The sequence below is a fragment of the Microplitis demolitor genome, chromosome 6 (assembly GCF_026212275.2).
Source record: "Microplitis demolitor isolate Queensland-Clemson2020A chromosome 6, iyMicDemo2.1a, whole genome shotgun sequence".
Taxonomy (NCBI): Eukaryota; Metazoa; Arthropoda; class Insecta; order Hymenoptera; family Braconidae; genus Microplitis; species Microplitis demolitor.
The window spans coordinates 2,542,847-2,561,596 of record NC_068550.1 but is presented as its reverse complement, the minus strand read 5'-3'; the positions used below and the strand labels follow the sequence as shown (position 1 = coordinate 2,561,596).

Sequence of the window (18,750 nt, the reverse complement as noted above, 5' to 3'; positions counted from 1 at the left end):
TTCAACCCCTATATTACTCGGGCTATACACCTCCGAGCGGTTTTTTTTTATTTTATTTTATTATAATTTTTTTTTTTTTCTTTTTTGTTAAACCAAGATTGTTCAATTCCCGTTTGTATTGTCGTACGAAGAATTAAATATTCTCGTTGAATGAGAAGTTTTTTCATATTTATTTTTATTTTAATACAATTGTTGGTAATATATATACTGCAGTTTTTTTATTTAGTAAAGATCAAGAGAAAAAATAAATAGAATTTTGTTTCTTTAACGACTGTGAATTGGAAATTTCAAGGTTTCGTTATGTGAAACCTTTTTTCAGTATAGTACGATATATATGTATTTTTTTTTTTTTTATGGAGGAAAATTAACGAGTACATTTTCAATTTAATATTTATTATGTAAGTCGACTTTCGAAATAAGAAGGACATCAATGTAAATTGTATATAAAGAATAATATGCTGACGTAGGCACTTGTAAGAATGTTCATGTGAATGTTCTTATGGGTTGTTGAATAAGAAAAAGAGGAATAGAAGCAAAGAAACACGTCCTCGGGCAAGAGACGTAAAAAAGTATATATTCTTGATATTATATGGACGATACTCATAGTATAGGGAGAAAAAGACATTCTTGGACAAAGCGAAATGAAAAGATTGCTGGCGTTCCTTTACTTTCAGACATAAAGACACACAGGAGTACTTTGGTACCTGGGGCACCTGTCCACTCGTTTAAAAAAAATTTATTAAACTAGATTCATGTGCATTCAATTGTGTGATAAAATACTTTCTCTGCCAATAAAATGATATGGCAGAAATGCCTTTGATAGAAAAAGAAAAAGAAATATACAAGAGTGATATTAAACAAATGCTCAGTTTTATGTAAATTTGTGAAATTACTTTTTTAATTAGGGCCATTTAAAACGGGCACTACAATAGTGCTTTTACTTTAAAATCCCTCTGACCTTTAATTTTTTCCTTTGCCTTTTCGATGGTTCTTTTATTTTATTCTTTTACGAGTCAGTCTCGCCTCGTTTATTTGCTATTCGTTTTCGCCTGGACCGTCGATTGCTCGCGGGACACATTGTCGAGTTGGAATAGTATTCAAAATTATCATAACCAATGATTTTATTTTTATTTTAATTCGCGATAATATTTTCCGCTCAACTGTTTATGTTATTGATGAAATTATTATTGTGTTTTTTTTTTTTTTATCGGCTGGATAGAAGTTTTTAAAAGTTTGCACTCGAGAAAGAAGGCATAAAAAAGTAAAAGAATATTTATAAAAGTTGTTGGTAAAGTCCATCTGGGAACGGAATAAAGGGAATAAAAATCTAAATATATATAAAAAAGTAAAATATTATAATATCGCGTAACGTTTTAATAAAGTGAGTTAGGCAATCAAGGGAGGACATTAAAAAGCTTTGTTGTTTTAACGAGCGTTTTACGCGTGCTTAAATCACACTTCGCATGGGCCCACCCGTCCCCGGCGCTTTAAAATGCTCTCGAGGGGGTGGTCGAGTGAGTGAGTAAGACTTTGAGAAACAGAACAAGTGTAAGAGAGTGTGAGAGAAGAGCTTGGGGTTCAACGGATACACAATGCCATAGAAATATTTTTATAAGAGTTATGGAAATGAAAAAAATGTGGAAAACTTTCTTTTCCAGCCCTCAGTGTCAACCCCACTCTTTACTTCTCGTTTACTCACTCACTCATTCATTTATTTGCTTACTTTTTTTCCTTCTCTACTCTCGCGAGACTGACTTTTGTTACTTTTTTTGTTCTTTCGGGTGCAGGGGACACGCATCAGCTACCCGGATATTATTTCAGTCCGCGCATATTTCCGTAAATGAATTTTATGAAAAAAATTTTTACTTTTTTAATTAATCGTTGTTCTTCGCTTGTGTGCCCTTCATTTTTTTTATACACATACGTAATAAAATATTCACATATTCATTTAACTTTTTTTTTTTTTTAAACGTCAAGAGCACAATTTTTTATTTTCGTTTACGAGTAAAAATAACATTTTTAAATTTAAACAATTTTACATTTTTTTTAGCTCTATAAATTAATCAAAGTAATATTCGAAATAACGTTAAAAAATTGACGACTCGATTTTTCCATAAAAAAAAAATTTCATTAAAAATATTGACATGACAGTTTTGTCCAGTGACCAACTTACCCCACCCTGTCTCATATGCGTTGGATATTTTCAAACAAAAAATTTTTTTTTAAACGACATCTCAGCCCTTATCATTTTATTTAAAAATTAACGAAAAGCGCTTGATTAATTAACAGTAATTAATTAACCGAGCATTGACAATAGTGTTCCTGATATTAAGGATGATCTTAATAGTGACTCAGTAATCAAAATGTGTAGGATAGGTATGGTTAATTGGCGAGCAATTATAGAGGGTCGCGGTGGCAATTTTGGTTTGAGACTCGAGACGGTGTTACATTTAGCTTCTGTGCTGGCAGGGTACCTTGGCAGTTAGCTGTGCCCATGGATAATCGTAGCTCATAAATAACATTTATCGGGGGTGTGCCACCGACTAATTGCCAATGATTACTCGCAGAACTGTTTTAAAAAAGAAATGAAAAACTTGCTATTTACATTCAATGCCTGTCATTCATCATAACTCTCCATGATTAAGTGTCCCTATAAATTCACGTTATTTAATAATTTCACTAATCGATTTTATCGATATTCTACTCGGAAAATTTTTCACTTAAATATCGGCAGAAATTAATATTTATACTTTATTACTGTTTTGAATAATGGTAAAATAAAATGAAAAAAAAAAAAAAAAAAAAAAGCATCTGGAAGGGAAAGTAAATTTATAAAATGTAAAAATTTTTTTACCTCAAAAAGCATGTAGAGAACATAAATTCGCAATGTTAAGCGAAATATTTCGAGTCAATTCGTGCGAATAGTGAAGATTGCCAGAAATGTTCATGTACAAAAGATATGATTCCATATAGCTTTTTGCTTCCTCAGTTGCCTCTAGTTTCTACCTCTTTCCAACAAAAACTCACAAACTTTAGAGTTGGATTTTCACGCTTTCTCCTGAATACACAATGGGATTTATCCGTTTTGCTTGATGTAAAACACAAAGCCCATGTGTATGAGTGCGTGCGTGATTGGTAAATTATTGAGGTGAAATTTTGTTCGGCCAATCACGTAGTAACCTTTAATATTTTAACGGGAAACAAGTGTAAGCGGTGTTGAGTCGGGAAAATTTTACACGGAAAAGGAACTCAATGTATTGAGGAATAAGGCGCAGAAAAAAAAAAAAAAAAAAAAAAAAATGAATACAGAAAAGAGGAAAAAATTTTTATATTGCACCATTAAAATTCTATGATCATATTAGCATTTTTATAGTACAAAATAACATTATCATCATATAGATAAATTATTAGTATATTTATTTATTTAATATCCATAAAAACTTAAATTTTAAAATTTTTATCTCTACAAAATAATATTTTAATTAATATAATTTTCGACCTTCTGTTTATTACAATAGACTATAATACAAAAAACATGCTCGTCAACAAACATAAATCGTTAGCTACATTTTAATAATTATAATTATTAATAATTTAAGTAATTTATAAACTACGATGATTAATTTTTGTATAATAATTATACTATCCAACAAATGGAAATGATTAGTCATCTGTTATCAGTATTTTACATATAAATTGTAACAGCGTAATGGAAGCATAAGTCGCAGGTACGGATGTAGATGGTGTACGTTGAATCTTTGAATATGTTATCGATGTATAACACTGATAAATAAAGCATTCAACTTGTGCATCCCATCCACCCCAGCTCTCTTTCATTCTCTTGGCTTCTGTGCTTTTGCTTTTGCTTTTGCTTTCGTTTTCGTTTTAGTTTTTGTTTCAGTTATTTTTGTAACGTATATATAGGAGCAGCCCTCGAGAAAAGTTTGGGCATAACTCAGCCTCGTTATCTGACTCGCAAATAAGGCAACGTAAAAGTTGGCCGCATCAATCTGGCCTCGGAGATTCAAAGTTGAAACGACGCTAAGTCACCCTTAACGTATTACACCCCCGGGGGTGCCCGGCGACCGTGTCGGCCGATTTCGATCTATCTCTACGAATTTAACCCCCTTAGTCACACACCTACGGTATTCCGCGTTATACTTTGTTTGGAAAACTCTACTCGAGCTTCAGAGCAACTAAAACTATCATTCATTTAATAATCGACAGTTTCCGCCATTTTTAATTTTTTTATAAAAATTTTCATCTTAAATCTTACACGTAATTTATTAACTAATAAGCACCGAATTCGATAGTTTAAATTAATTGATAACAAAATTTATCACACTGACTGATTTTTTTTACAAATTAATTATAATTTCCATACCTGCGATCACATTTTTCAGCAAATAATTAAAGTCTACGATTTTTTATACTTTTATTTGTTTATTATTTATGGGGGAATGAAAATCGAATCAGCAATAAAACAAGATTTATTATTTGGCAGCATACGGATGTTCCGTTTTCTTCTTGTTCTTACGTGTTGGTTGTTATTATTGTTTGGGTAGTTGTGATTCGATTTTAGTAAGCTTCTATTTTACTTTGTTTGTCATTTGGTGTCGTATGTAGCCTGTGCGTTGATGCCATTTAAATTATTCATGGGATTTAGAGCGTTATGAGCTGCCGAGGTCGCGGGAGCTTGATACCCATTGTGGTTATGGCCAGCGTCTCCGTTTGTCTGCCTCGTATTGCCTTGTGCCAAAGCCTGTTCAGAAAACAAAAGAATAAAATTTACATTACATTTTTTTTTTATTTTTATAATTTACCCATAAGATTTTATTCATATCAAATTTACTTTTCTTTTGAATTTTTTTAAAATCTTTTTTTAGTATCTAATGGATTGTAAGACGTCTCATATTGGTTAAAACTTTTTTTATTGTCAATTTAGCTTATCATTCATTTTAAAATTAAATTTTATATCTTTTTTTTTAATTGATTTGAGTTATTAGACTTGAAATTAATTTTTTAAATTATTGTACCATATATATATGTATATATATATATAGAAGAGTATAAGATAAAAAATTTCGATAACTAACTCTAGTTAACAAAAAAATAGTATAAAATATATTTAGAATGTTGCGAGCTTGCATTTGATAAACTCGATTCGTTTTTTATCATCAAAAAAGTATTCTAAAATTTTTTTTTCCACATTCGTGTAAAAATGTTGAAATTTTTTAATTTTTCCAATACAATATGGATTTTAGTGATTGTCTTAAAAATAAACATTCTATCGGTATCGTCGGATCTAATTGTCATACAAAAAGGTGATAATTATAGTTATTTGGAGCAAGGTAAGTTATAAATTTTTTTTGTTAAAAAAATTCCATATAGAAAATGTAATTCAATTATTTATGAAAATATGACAATTTCAAGTGTATTTATAATTTAATTTTCCGTCTATGGAGACTAAAATTTGATAACTTATTAGATATTTAATTGATAGATTTAGACACTTGATATCTTACGTCATTTACGAACTAATCTTGTCTTAAAATATATCAGATATATTAAATATGAAAAAAAATTTATTTCAAGATTCAGTCATAAATTTTAATAGCCTATATGTCATTACCATTAACGAGGAATTTTTGAACTACGAGGGATATTCTTCTGGTGAATGTGACATGCTTGATTTAGCGTATAGACCTTATATATCTAATTTATCTGATCCTAATCAATGTGCGGGAATACTTCGTTACTGTTGGTTCAAATCTGTAAGTTGCTTGAAATACTTTTTAAAAATGAATTTTCGTAGGATAATAAAGTGAAATTTTGAATTTGAATTTCATACAACAGGAAAGTGATGCTCGAAAGAAAGCACATAAACATTATATGGATGTTCTTTATGTTCGTTTAAATGCAGAAGTTTGGCTTAGCAGGGAAGGAAAAGAAGCAATTGATGTAGCCAAAAATATGTTATACCATACTGGTAATATTTGTAACTGTTTATGTGAACGTATTCATAACCTAATCAGCGATACTCCTCGTGGTAAATTACTCGATTCGATTTGCTTTGATCCAGTTTCGGTAGATGACGACCAGTAAGCATTTTTAAATTTTTATTTAATGATTGATCATTACATCAGTATTAAATTTTATTTAATAATCAATTTGGTGACGTGTGTAATAAATTTTATTGATATTATTTTATAGCGTGGTAACTGGCGTTAGATTTAACAGGCACAAAAACACGATTTACCTCGAACTACAGCAAGGAAAATTAGAAAATGGAAAAATTGATCCGATTACTGTTAAATGGAAGATTTCTAATAAGTGCAATAATTCAAAAAAAGTTATAAATTTTAGAGGTTCTTCTTACGATGGTTTGAAAATTATTCTAGAGGATATTATTTTTCCAGAAAATAAAATTGTTACAGGTTATTTTTTAATAATTCTACTGATTAAATTTATGAAAAGAATAATTATAAATTATAAGACTGCAGATTATAAAAAAATATTGAAAAAAATTCTTTAAATTAATGTTCGTTTCAAAAAATGGTAAAGTCTACACTGTGAAAAATTCCCATTAAATTTTACTATGGGTGTATTGTAACCCCGGACCATAAGAAAACTGGCACAAAATTTACAAGCGTCCCATAGTAAACGTATGCGCATAGGTCCCAATCGTGTCGTCTGCGCATACCGTTTACTATGGGACACTTGTAAATTTTGTGCCAGTTTTCTTATGGTCCGGGGTTCCAATACACCCATAGTAAAATTTATTGGAAATTTTTCACAGTGTAGAGGTAAAATGCTGTATATTTTTTTTTAAAATTCTTTTTTACTTTAAAATCATTTTTTTATTGGCGTATAAATAAAACTAATAATGAGTCTTATCAAACTTTGTCAGAAAAAAATGTATGCTTAAAATAGACACAGGTCGCTTCTAGGCCGTTACCAAAGTTTTTTTACGCAAGAATTTTTATAAAAAAAAAACTAACTTATAAATGTCATAAAATAGGTGTAACATTGGGTGAATCATTACGTGGACGATACATTAATAAAAATGGAACTATTGATACTTATCAACCGGAAACATATAAATGGACTCAATGTGACAATAGGTAATTTTATCAATTTAATGAAATAAGCGCATAGTAGATAAAAATTCTGCAGACGGTTGGTAAAATAGAATAGTTATAAAATAGAATTTGAATAATTTAACTCTCGAATTAAATTTTGAGTATTTCATTAATCAACTTATTGTTTAATTTTAGAACTTTCGACTTGGTTCATACTTATGATGGTGATAGTCATGATCTTCTACCGTCTACATGGTTAATGGGTACGAATGAAGAACGCAGTGAATCATGCAAACATCATATATTATTCGATGGCACATCGTACGTATTTGATGGAATTCAAAATGTTGTTCCTTACATTGACTTACAAGAAATAGTTACCGATCCACCTCAACCAATCCGTGGAATCGGATGGTATTATCGTGGGCATGTTGGTTACGGAGGATTCTTGGCTCTTAAGATTTTCAAATAACAATAAAGTCAAAATTTGAATTTGAAATTTTTCAAATATTACTTTCAGGAAATTCATTTTTGAGCTTGACGAGCTCAAAAGTCATATCATAAAGATTATTTTTATTTTAATAGCTTGAAATGAAAAATTGGGTAATTCCAATAACAGAGTCAATTACCGGTCAATTTTTTAAAATCATAATTTTTGTTATTTTAGAAGTGATTTTTAGGCAATTAAAAAATAATTTGAGATTTATAAGTAGTAATTACATCAGTAGTATCGATAATTTGTTAAAAATAATAAAAAATTAATTTTTTAATGCTTTATTTTAAACATACTTGGTATTTAATCAAATCTTCTCATTAAAGTAGAAGCGATCGAAATTAAAGAATGTAACGATACACTAATGATAAAAATGATAATTTCCAACTATTAGTTTTTCTGTCGTCATTGATGATAATCACATATTGTATAGTTTATTAATTATAAATTACATACGTACGCGTGTAATCTGTGCCATGTTATAGTAGATATATAAAGTCTCTAATTAATTGTACAAACTAATTAATTAAATTCATCGAGTATTTCACTTTCTACACTCTATTCATTCGGTCCTACAAGTGTCCAACTGCACATTTTTCTCAAAAAATTTTTTTTTTAATTATTAACGAAAAAAATGATGATTAATCATTCTTATTTATTCAATATTACAATATTGATGCTTATCATTATTATAAAATTGAATGTATTATCGGTAACATCACAATTAGTTCGTAATACGGAAGAGAATTCAATTATTTTCAAAGATTTCATCGAGCGAGGTAAGTATTCTCAAATATTTCGTACTTTTTAAATAAATTTATCAAGTTCTGATAAATACAATGAACACTCGAAAGAATCAGATCTGACGGGGTATTATGGGCAAGAATATTTCTTTTTTGTTAATTAAACTTTTTTTCAGTTCTGATTTTTTCAATTCGATTTAATTTTGAATTTCATCATTTCTAATTGCCTTATTTTATATATTTTAAATAAAATTATATAATTGTTTTTTTTTTTACACCTGAATTTTATTTTCTAAGAGATTTTTATTCTGAATTTTTTAAGCCAATAATGTGAAATTTGAAGGCATACATGAGATATCTATTAATGAAGTGTTTTTGCGCAATGATACATATTGTTCTGGTAAATGTGATGGACTTGATCTAGAAGGTAACCGTGGTGCAATTTCTTTAGAATATCGTAAACTATGTAGTGGAACTTTTCAGTACTGCTTGTTAGATAGGGTAAGTTGATGTAAATACAATATTGTAATTAACTGATGAAAATTAAATTTATTTAACGATGTCTAAATCAATAAGGAAACTGAAGAACGGAAGAACGCGAAGAAAAGATTTCATGATCTAATATTTTCTGCTTTCGCGGATGGTAATTTCGCGATAATCCGAGAAGTACAGCAACAAATTGATGAAGCCAAGCAAAATATTGAGCATACTGGTAATACTTGTAGATGTTTATGTGAGCGTGCTAATCATCAACATATCTAAAGACACTCTCTTCAATGGAAGGTAATACTATCACTGAAATATTAGGTCTGTAAAATGATAACTTGGCTTAAAAAATAAATTTATTCGTTTTTAATTTGTGTCATGTTCTATAAACTAATTCATTATTTATTTTTAGTACCATCATCTCTTGCGGTCGTCTACGTCTTCAATAGGAACAAATACTAAATCTAAGTCATGCAAACATTATGTAGTACTCAGAGCAATTTCTAAAGCTGATGATGTGTAACATGTTGTTCTGAAAGTCGATTTACAAGAGATTGCTTGGTACTTTCTCTTTCAGAAGAATTAATAAATTAAATTCAAATAAAAATTATGAAGTTTTATTTATTAATGAGCCTCCACTTACTTTTGGTCATAAAAATTTTAATAACAATTATAATTACTACTATTTAACATCAAATTTTTTTATATGATTTCATGATTACGTGATGCGATAACTAGTTTCGTGTTTTTTTTTGTATCAGTTGTAAACTCGTGGAAAACAAAAGGTCGAAGTATAACTTGTACCTCAACTTGGATGGTAACTTGACTCAGTATTAGTTTGTAGACTATATAATAGCAAGGGATATATATATATATATATATATATATATATATATATATATATATATATATATATATATATATATATATAAATATATATATCTACAGAATGTACTTGCAGCCGTGCTCTCGAAGCCATATTTATGTGGAGCGAAAGCTGGCAAGCGACGTGAAGCGCGATAGAATAAGGAACTAAGGGTTTAGGAGATGCGAGCCGTTGAAAAGTTTAAACTCCGTTTTCTGAACCTTAAAACCTTTAAAGTCCGCCCTCAGTCTCTCAGCTCTTGCTGCTCCATCTTGTACTCCTCAGGTCTCGCTTGCCCCGAAATCACCCTCGCGAGTGCGGCTTACACGGGCAAGGTGTTAAATTAAACAAGCTTAAAATTTGCAATCATCCCCTTGCCTCTCATTCACCATTCACTTTCACAAAGTTTACCGTTACTAACTCTCGAATATTCACTCTCGATTATCTTGTCTGTAAAAAACCAGAAACATAAAAAAAATGAAATTATAAATTCAGTATTTAATATTTCCAGAAATTTTTATTTTAAAATGATAAAAAATGGTAATAAAAAATCATAAATCACGAGCTCGTAACTCTTTTCTGGCAATTGTAGATAAAAGTTAAATAAGTCATAGACTTAATTTACTCTGGCACGAGTCGTTGGCTGCATAGTCTTTCTCCGAGATTTCTTAATTACCTACAAGAGCCAGAGATATACAAGAGAAAAGGTACGACAGTATTCACGGTTAAGAATATATATCTATATATATACACACAGAAGGTGGAGTCGAACAGAGGTAAAGGGGGTAAAAGGGTTGCCAAGGGTATGCATAAAAGTCCAACAACGTAAAGGCTTTTTAAAAGGGATGAATAAGGGAGCACGAGATTTACGGATTCTTGCTACCATTCCATTTACATTGCTGAGTCTACGATTAAGTACCACGGGTTTCTGTCATTTTTATCACTATTATTTACAGTCTAATTACTCCTTTTATTCAATTTTTCAACCACCCACTGATAAATTTATTTTGAAGCTCAACTCGCGTACACTAAATAAATAACACACCAGCAATTAAAAATAAATCTATAAAATAGATAAAAATAAAATGAGCCCATAATATATATCACCTCATTTAGGTTAAAATATATAACCAAAGGTTCGTTAAGTAAGACATTAATCGGCGGGCGTATCCGAGGCTATCTGTAAAGCTTCAATAGCAAACCAACACGATAACACCGAGTCTCTGCTAAAGGTGTGCTGTATATTACACCAGCTTGCTGGGGAATCGCGTGTCATTTGTCCGTTGATCTCCTGGGGTCTGCGAACCTACCAGGTGTAAGCATTTTCTTCTCTGGGTATAAGCTTTCGGCGCAAAAATTAGCGCCTTTAGCCGGTGAGTTAGAGCTCGTAGTAGTTTCCGTAATAGATGTTTGTAGAAAGAAAAAAAAAGTGTGGTCATTTGTAGAAAAGCGTGTGAGAGTTCGTGTTGCTTCAAGAAGATTAACTCCCATGAACTAACGATTCTTTTGGGGTAAATGTTATTGTCGTGGTGTTTTATATATTTTTTGTTAGTCGGTCATGCATGTGTGGATGTGGATGTAGACTAAGAGGGCGCTCTTGAGTTAACAAATGCTCATGGGCAATTAAGCCTCGATAATCTTGTGGTCGTTGATCAATGGCCAATTGCGCAAGCTCATCGTCGTAAATATTGCCACCGTGAATTGTATAATGTATTGTAGTGTAGTGTAGTATATTCAGCTGTCAGGTATGAGGGAATAGAAGACGGTAATAATCGTTATAAAAGTGGAAATGGAGACTCTGAAACTTTGAGTTTCGCAACAAAACTCATAATCTCACGTAAGCTCACAAGCTGGACTTTCCCATGCGAGGCTCACTTGCTTCCTAACACAGCCTTATACTTGCTCTTGTTCCCCTCTACTGCTTACCCTCTTCCCTTATATCCTCACGTCAGTTTGTACATTCTCTCTTTCTCGCTCTCTCTCCTTTCCGTAGTAAGTTCATACGCTCTACTAGCTTAAGGCTTATGTGAAATTCAGCCATGCATTTGCAGCCTAATAATAAAGCTGTTACGCGGAAGAGCCACGCAAACTCATGATGCACTTTTCGGGGTGACGAGCCATATTATTATTATCGGGATTTATTGAGCTTATGACTGGAGAAGTTTGTTTGTATTTTTCAACAAACAATTATCTCTATTAATTTTTTTTTCCGTGTCAGTTGGTAACTATTATTATATCTTCATTTTATCGGGGGTTATTTGTTGCCGCACGGCTCTATATTTTATTTTTAATAAAAGTTAAAATATATTTTACAATAATTTAACTGATTGTCATTAAATTTGGCATTTAATAAAATTTTTACAGCCATGAGAATTTTAATTTTCGTGGAAAAAATTTTTTGATAATGACGTAGGAGCTCTACAAATTTTTGTGAATAAAAAATAAGATAACAGATATTTTTTTCTAGGGATTTTTTTTTTTTTTTTCGTTAAGAAAAAGCTTTTTTTTATGGAATTAATTTTGCTTGGAGAATATCTGTAATAATATTTTAAAAACAATGATAATGATAATGATAATGAAGATGTAGGAAAAGTTATTTTAAACTTTTCAATTTGTATTTTATGATGAAGACAGTATCGCAAAATACTTTGCGAAACTACCCTCATAGTAATTGTGTAGCAGTGTTCATTCAAGGGTAACTCGACTCACGAGCATTGATCCTCTTAAATTCCCATGTAGCTTCTTCCTTAGCATTAGCATATTATCTCGTTCCCGTCACCAACCCTTAACGTTTTCCAACCGCCCACCCGCTCAACGGCCCGTCCTGCCCCGCACTGAGGATTCCCTGAGTAAGAGGACTTTGCAGACACTTGAGAGTTTGTTTTAAAACTCAGATAATCGTTTCGAGTCTTATCCTACTCCCACTGCTATGCTGCCTTCACCCTACTGCCTCTTACTTCCTGCTCACTCCGGTTATGCCCTCACTCCCAGGGGTGACATTAGATCGGAATAAAAGTCTTGTCCAATTATTTAACAAAAACACCGTAACTAAATTTTATCCGTCAACTTTATTTAAATACACAATCAAAAAAAAAAAAAAAAATTAAACAAATAAATAAAATAATAAATTTATTTTAAGATAATAAAGTTACAGTTACTTTGGTAAAAGATTGGGACAGCTGTCTGTTCACAGGCAATCAGAAAAACTACCCTCTTAAGGATCTCTATCCTCAAGTATCTGCTATCTTTTTTTTTTTCTTTTTTTTTTTTTTCCATTCTTTTCTCCCTTTTTTACCCAGAAGTAATGTTCGATCCTTCTTCTCAGTCCGGCTTAAGAAGCGCTTGGGGATGAGAATTTTCCAGCATCAGTTCTGGTACACCCGAGTTCCGAGTTTCGAGTCCCGAATGAGAACGAGAACGTCTGGCACTTGGTGGTTTTTAAGAACCTTAACGCCTCTCGCTGATTCCGCTACCGAGATAGTGCCAGGCACTTTGCATTTCGTTACGAGCTCTAATTCTCCCGGCATTCTTAACGATACCCCCTTCGTGTTATTTTATTTTCGACTAAAATAAAAAAAATATAAAATATTTAATTATTATTTAAAATCCCATCTCTTTAATTTTACGTCTTAATGTCCAAATATCGGAGGATAATTGATCGAGAGCTTTAAATAAAAGAGAGACTCGAGAGTCGTGAAGGAAAATTCAAAATAGAACAGAACAGAATGGAATAGAATAGAATAGAGTTAACGTGCTGGACATTCTCACCTCTGAATGGCCTTGACACTCGCATTCAAATGCTCTCTGTGCTCACTAGCCTCCGTTGTGTGCCGATAACTCCGGCGTATCGCGAGAACGAGAGACGAGAGACGTCAAGTGGAATCCATCAGGGCTTAAGGGTAATAGATGCTCCGACATTAGCATGCCACCCCCCGATTATATTGGTATTAATCGTTGACACGTCGTCGTCGTAGTCCTAACTCTCGTCTCCCATCTCCCATCTCTTCTCACACCCTTCTCTATATATATAACACGTGTTATTTATGACACGGAATCATCAATTTAAAGCAAATCCCCTATTTCTAAAATTCGTATATATATTTTATAAAACCACTAAAATACTGAACAATAAATATTATTTAAAGTTGTTAATTAAAATAAATTTATGACAAATTTTTGAACTAAAAAAATTACAGCTGTGGGAAAACGACATTTGCATATTATAAGTACACGTTACCAAGTACGATATCATCAAGCTCGTTATTCTGTGCATACGTATGTATATGACGTACATGAATATATATATATATATATATATATATATATATATATATATATATTATATATAAGTACATATACATACAATTCGTGATGAAAGCTACCCTTATACCTAGAGTCAGTCGCGAGCCCCAACTTGTTCCCTTGGGTAAATCCACAGGCGATTGCCGTCCTACTGGTTGCTTATATGCTTCCAGATCACGCATCGCCCATTCTAATTAACTTATTTTATTTATTTTTTATTGTTATTATTAATTGATGAATAAATAAAATATATTTACACCGGAATCTGGTCACTCGAAAATTCATCAAGTAGAAAAGGGTGAGAGTGGTCAGACGGGATCAAGAATAGATTAACGACGGAGGCCCTATCTCGCCCAATCACAGGCATAATCCTCAATTTATTGTCAGTCAGTTAAGGTTTCTCTCGGGGAGAAATTAGATGAGGGATATCGAGGCGCAAGATGATGCTGTGGCATGCAAGGCTCGTCTTAATTAATAAGGACACGCGATACCGTACAAGGCAAAGTATAAAGGATGCTCGGGGATTTAAGAGACTGAGTAGATATAAGGAGATCTAGGGATGACTAGCGAAAGGCACACAACGCCTTACACTAGTCCTCGGGCTAGTCCTTTGTTGTCAAGAGGGTCAGGCTACTTTAACCCCCGGGGCTTTCTTGAGACGTCTTACCCTTCCATGAGCATCACATTCTATTCTATTCTGATATTTTGTATACATATATAAGCAAACTGTTGTACATCTTATGGCAAAATTCTCTAGTGTTGAGCTTAGAGTAAAGATTCCTGAGGGTTTCGTAAGGTCATATATAATGTGTACCTGTGAGCTGATATCTAGCTCACCTGAGGCTGGAGATGCGTTACCTGGCGCTTGATGTGCGCCAATGTCGCCGTTGGCGGTGGATGTAAGGCCATGTTTGCGAACACCAGTCTCTCCTCGTAGTCGTACTCACACAGAATTTTATTTTCACACAAATAAAAACGGTCACCTACGCAGAATCTGTAATTAACAATTTTAAATTTAGTTTTTTTTGGAAGTAAATAATTTATTTTGTTGGGAATTGTTTAAATGGTTAGGTTGTATATAATCTACTAGTGAAAGTAGCAGTTGTATTTACTGCTGAGTGTTGATCGTTTTTGGGGTAATTCTCTCCCTATATATTTTTCGAGGCTAACCTGAAGATGGGCGGAGCAGCAAAGCGTGCTAATTCCGTTTAAGACCGCTTTCCGTTCCGCTCTGTCAAGGAAATTGCGGGAAAATAAAGCCAAGAGAAAATAAGAATAAAAAGAAGTAAATATATAGACACAGATGCAGATGTATATGTGTGTGTGTATGTATATATAAAACAACAACTAGGGTAGAGAGAATCTCTTCCACTCTATTCCAGAAGAACTCGAGCGTTTTAAATGCAAATTTCCACTCGATTCGCATCTTGTTTCGCCATTTCCTCGATTTCTCCAATCGTCAAGTTTTCTCCTTTTTCTATTTCATTTTTTTATCCCCTTCCTCTCATACTCGAGGGTTTCATTTGTTTCTTTTTCATTATTTTATCGTTTTTCTACAATCTTATACTCGAGATCAAATAGTATGATCAAGACTGAATTCATCAGAATCGGTTGAGAAAACGTGTCTCGTTTTTATTATTTGGAAATACCCCTGACTCACTTATATAAAAAAAAATTCAGGCAAAATTGACTTCGAAAAAATTTTTTTCAATGTTTTTAAATCATCATAGGTAGCTTTTTATATTTTTAGTGCTTGGAAATTTTTTCGAAAATTCTTAACTTCCCGCTCAGAAAATTGGAAATTGTTCGAAAATTCAGGAAGTTATTGGTTTTGGTACAATTTTCGAAAATTGAATTTCTTAGAGATCTCGACGTTCTGAGGTTCTAGGAAGCTATTCTGATTAATTTCAAGATGATGTCCGAGTTCATGTATCCTAGAGAATCCTATAGAAATCCTATAGAAATCCTACAGAAATACCCAACATATTTTATTGAAAAATAATTTTCTACTAATTAATTCAAGTTTTAATTATAATGATTTACTTGAAATTGAAGTAGAAAATTATTACAAGTGTAGTATCTTTGAGTTCTCTTCTTGCTCTTCTCTACTGTATTATACATACATATAAAAAAATATACAAAGTCAAAGTGTAGCTATAGCGCCAACTGTCGTGGTACTTTAAAAAAAGTTTGAGCATCCACGTTTTCCTTTTATTGCCAGTTTTAAAAGCCGATCTTATATACCGAGGGATTTCAGTATATATGCCATACTAAACTGATGCGGGGTTTAAAAAAACGTTCTGACATTATTTGAAATTCGTGTCGAGTATCAGGAACATCAGTCTCATGTCGAAAATATTCTCTTGTCATTATGTATTTTTTGTCATAACATTTATTCAACTCAACTTTCCCAGTATGTTTCATCGCAATTTAAACTCCTATCGCACCTCAATTATTATGTAAAATTAGCTATCAAAAATTATTAATATTAATATTGTTATCATAACCGCTGTTTAAAAAAAAAAAAAATACTTCAACCAATATTTGTTTTTTTACCATTCAGTATTCACGATACGTACTCTCGTCTCGAGATTTAACGTCAAGGATTCCTGTCGAGTGGTTTATACCCGCGCTTATGTAAATGCCGACGTGATTTTGTTTTATTCCATTGCATGGGATATTTTATTTGAAAAATATAAAATACATATGTCCATAAAATTACCCGCGTAAAAAAAAAAACATAAAAAATTAAAATTTGTAATTTTTTACCAACAAATTGATGATCATTATTTTATTTTTTTGTTTCTATTTATTTTCTGGTTTAATTTCATGAACGAGGCATTGCTGAGGTTGTATATCTCATCAGTAACCATAAAAAGCAATGTGCCGTCATAACGCGCTACGATAAGTACCTCGGTGGCATCGAAATCGATGCTAGCATCAAATATCGAGCCTCATAAAAACCCGTCGTGTTCCCAGTATACAGATTTTGTGTATAATGTTCTATCGCAATGATTACCCATTCTATTCAGTGATATGCCTCTACCTCTACCTCTGCCTCTGCTTTTACTCACTAGTACTATGTTTACGCGATAAGAATGATAAAAAATAATCTCTAAATGCTTCGAACATTAGCTCGTTCGATTGATGGGTTTTATTTCGATACGGTCTCCAGCAAAAAAAATGATTGCTGTTGAGTAAAAAAAGAAAAAAAGAACTCCAGGTAAATAAATAATTAATGGGTTTGCATTGGGAAATAAAAATAGTGTGAATTGAGTGTTTATCGAAGACTGAAGCAGGAGATTAGTGAGCAAACAATTCAAAACCCCAAACGACATTGCAACGGTGAAGGATAAAGGAACCGAAGGGATGAGGATAAGTACGAGGGTAAGAAAGTGTATGGAATAAACTTATCGTGATCGAGAATTCCCGAAGGAGTTGCTCTGAGTAGTTGGCGTCGCTCTTAGTCAATTTGCATCAACTGGAGACAAGAGACGAGAGAAGAGAGGAGAAACGAGTGACTCAAGACAACGCTGGGGGATCTCTTGGAACTCTCACCCTTTTAAATTAGACTATCTCCCTTGTTTCCATTGAGCAGAGTCTGTGTCTCGTGTCTTGTGCATCTTGAGCTGTGCAGCAGCCGAGTCTAACGCGTTTAGCCGAGACTCGAGGCTCTAATCAGATCTAATAGTGGAGTAGGAAAGGAGGAGCCTCGCGAGCAACTGGCGCCCAACGCGACGTTAAGTGTGAAGTTAATGGAGTCAAGGAACCGTAGACACCCCCCAGAGACTCTTCAGTATAGACACTTTGGTTATTAATGTACTTGAGCGAGTTTGCCTTCACGAATAAGGAATGAGGAAACGGTTTGTCGAAAATTCAGTTATTGCTAATTTTTATCTAACTTAACCTGATTTCATTTGTACAACAGTATTTACAACTGCAATACTCATCTATATTTTAAGATACCGGGTTTTAATTTCACGAAATTTGTGAGACGACACGTCAATAATAATGCCAGCTGTCTGCTAACTAATTCAAACTGTCAGGGTATCGAGAAACCAGCCTGCCGCGTTAATTCGATCAGAAGTCAACCCGCGGAGAGTGGATTCTGAAATAGTTTGGGGACTAAATGACAGTGTCTTGATCTTGATGTCTCTTTCCATACATATCTATATATATATACAACACACTAATGAGTGCGTTCACTTGCACTTCTGGTGAAACAAGACAGATTTAGACACTTCTCCATTGAAATGTTACGTCCTGAATGATAGTTGCACATTGAGACACGTTAAATATTGTCGTTGTACCAAGTAATAGTGATGATAAATAATGAAAGAAAGGGACATTTACATTGTTATGAATATGCATTATATGTCTAAGTATTTTCATATCCTAATAATAATTCATGGGCCATCAATTATTGTGCCGCGAGCTTACTCTTAGTAAGCAATATTAATGACCAAGATCTGCGGAGAATTAAATGACGTTAGCCCAAGAAGTGGGTTTTGTAGTGAAGGGGTTGACTGCTTGTGAGTTTAAACTCCCTTAGGGATCAAGCCACGATATTTCCATGTCGCGTATGCTTGTGTATCTTTATATAATTAATGCTAAATAATAAACATCAACTTTTTTTTTTAATAAAGACTCAACTTTGAAAAACTCTTCATTAAGCTGCTGATTAATGGCTGCGTCTCATTAGTTTTCTCGAAGGACCTGAGAGCTGAATAATATATTTTATAATTATCAGGAAAGGTCCAGCGGATGTTTTTTTTGTTC

The 18,750-nt window shown here is 32.6% G+C and overlaps 2 protein-coding genes across 5 annotated transcripts in view; one reads left to right on the top strand and one right to left on the bottom strand.

Moving 5' to 3' along the window:
* Positions 1-3,488: 3,488 nt before the first annotated feature.
* LOC103579135 (LIM domain only protein 3-like) overlaps positions 3,489-18,750 on the bottom strand; it is a 64,994-nt gene continuing 49,732 nt past the window's right edge. For 2 of the 3 annotated variants that reach the window (XM_053739803.1, XM_008560442.2), the window contains exons 5-6: positions 14,809-14,965; positions 3,489-4,762 (exon numbers count right to left, since the gene is read on the bottom strand). In XM_053739803.1, coding sequence (XP_053595778.1) covers positions 4,607-4,762; positions 14,809-14,965 — 313 coding nt within the window. In that variant the 3' untranslated portion in view covers positions 3,489-4,606. The remainder of the gene's footprint in view (positions 4,763-14,808; positions 14,966-18,750) is intronic. The other variant, XM_008560443.2, reaches the window with a different exon arrangement.
* Positions 5,146-9,403, top strand: LOC103579134 (uncharacterized). Of its 2 annotated transcripts, none has more exons than XM_008560441.3 (9): positions 5,146-5,351; positions 5,596-5,774; positions 5,857-6,101; positions 6,214-6,437; positions 7,022-7,124; positions 7,278-8,354; positions 8,641-8,819; positions 8,895-9,125; positions 9,217-9,403. In XM_008560441.3, exons 1-6 carry the CDS (start codon positions 5,222-5,224, stop codon positions 7,552-7,554), a joined length of 1,158 nt encoding a protein of 385 aa, XP_008558663.1. In that variant the 5' UTR covers positions 5,146-5,221; the 3' UTR covers positions 7,555-8,354; positions 8,641-8,819; positions 8,895-9,125; positions 9,217-9,403. The 2 variants fall into 2 exon arrangements, with proteins under 2 accessions (XP_008558663.1, XP_008558662.1); XM_008560440.3 differs by having other exon boundaries at positions 8,895-9,101; positions 9,217-9,402.

Coding starts and splice junctions, on each gene's coding strand:
- LOC103579134 (XM_008560441.3), top strand. CDS start 5,222: ATGTTGAAATTTTTTAATTTTTCCAATACAATATGGATTTTAGTGATT. Junction 5,352..5,595: donor TTATAGTTATTTGGAGCAAG/GTAAGTTATAAA, acceptor ATTTATTTCAAG/ATTCAGTCATAAATTTTAAT. Junction 6,438..7,021: donor AGAAAATAAAATTGTTACAG/GTTATTTTTTAA, acceptor GTCATAAAATAG/GTGTAACATTGGGTGAATCA.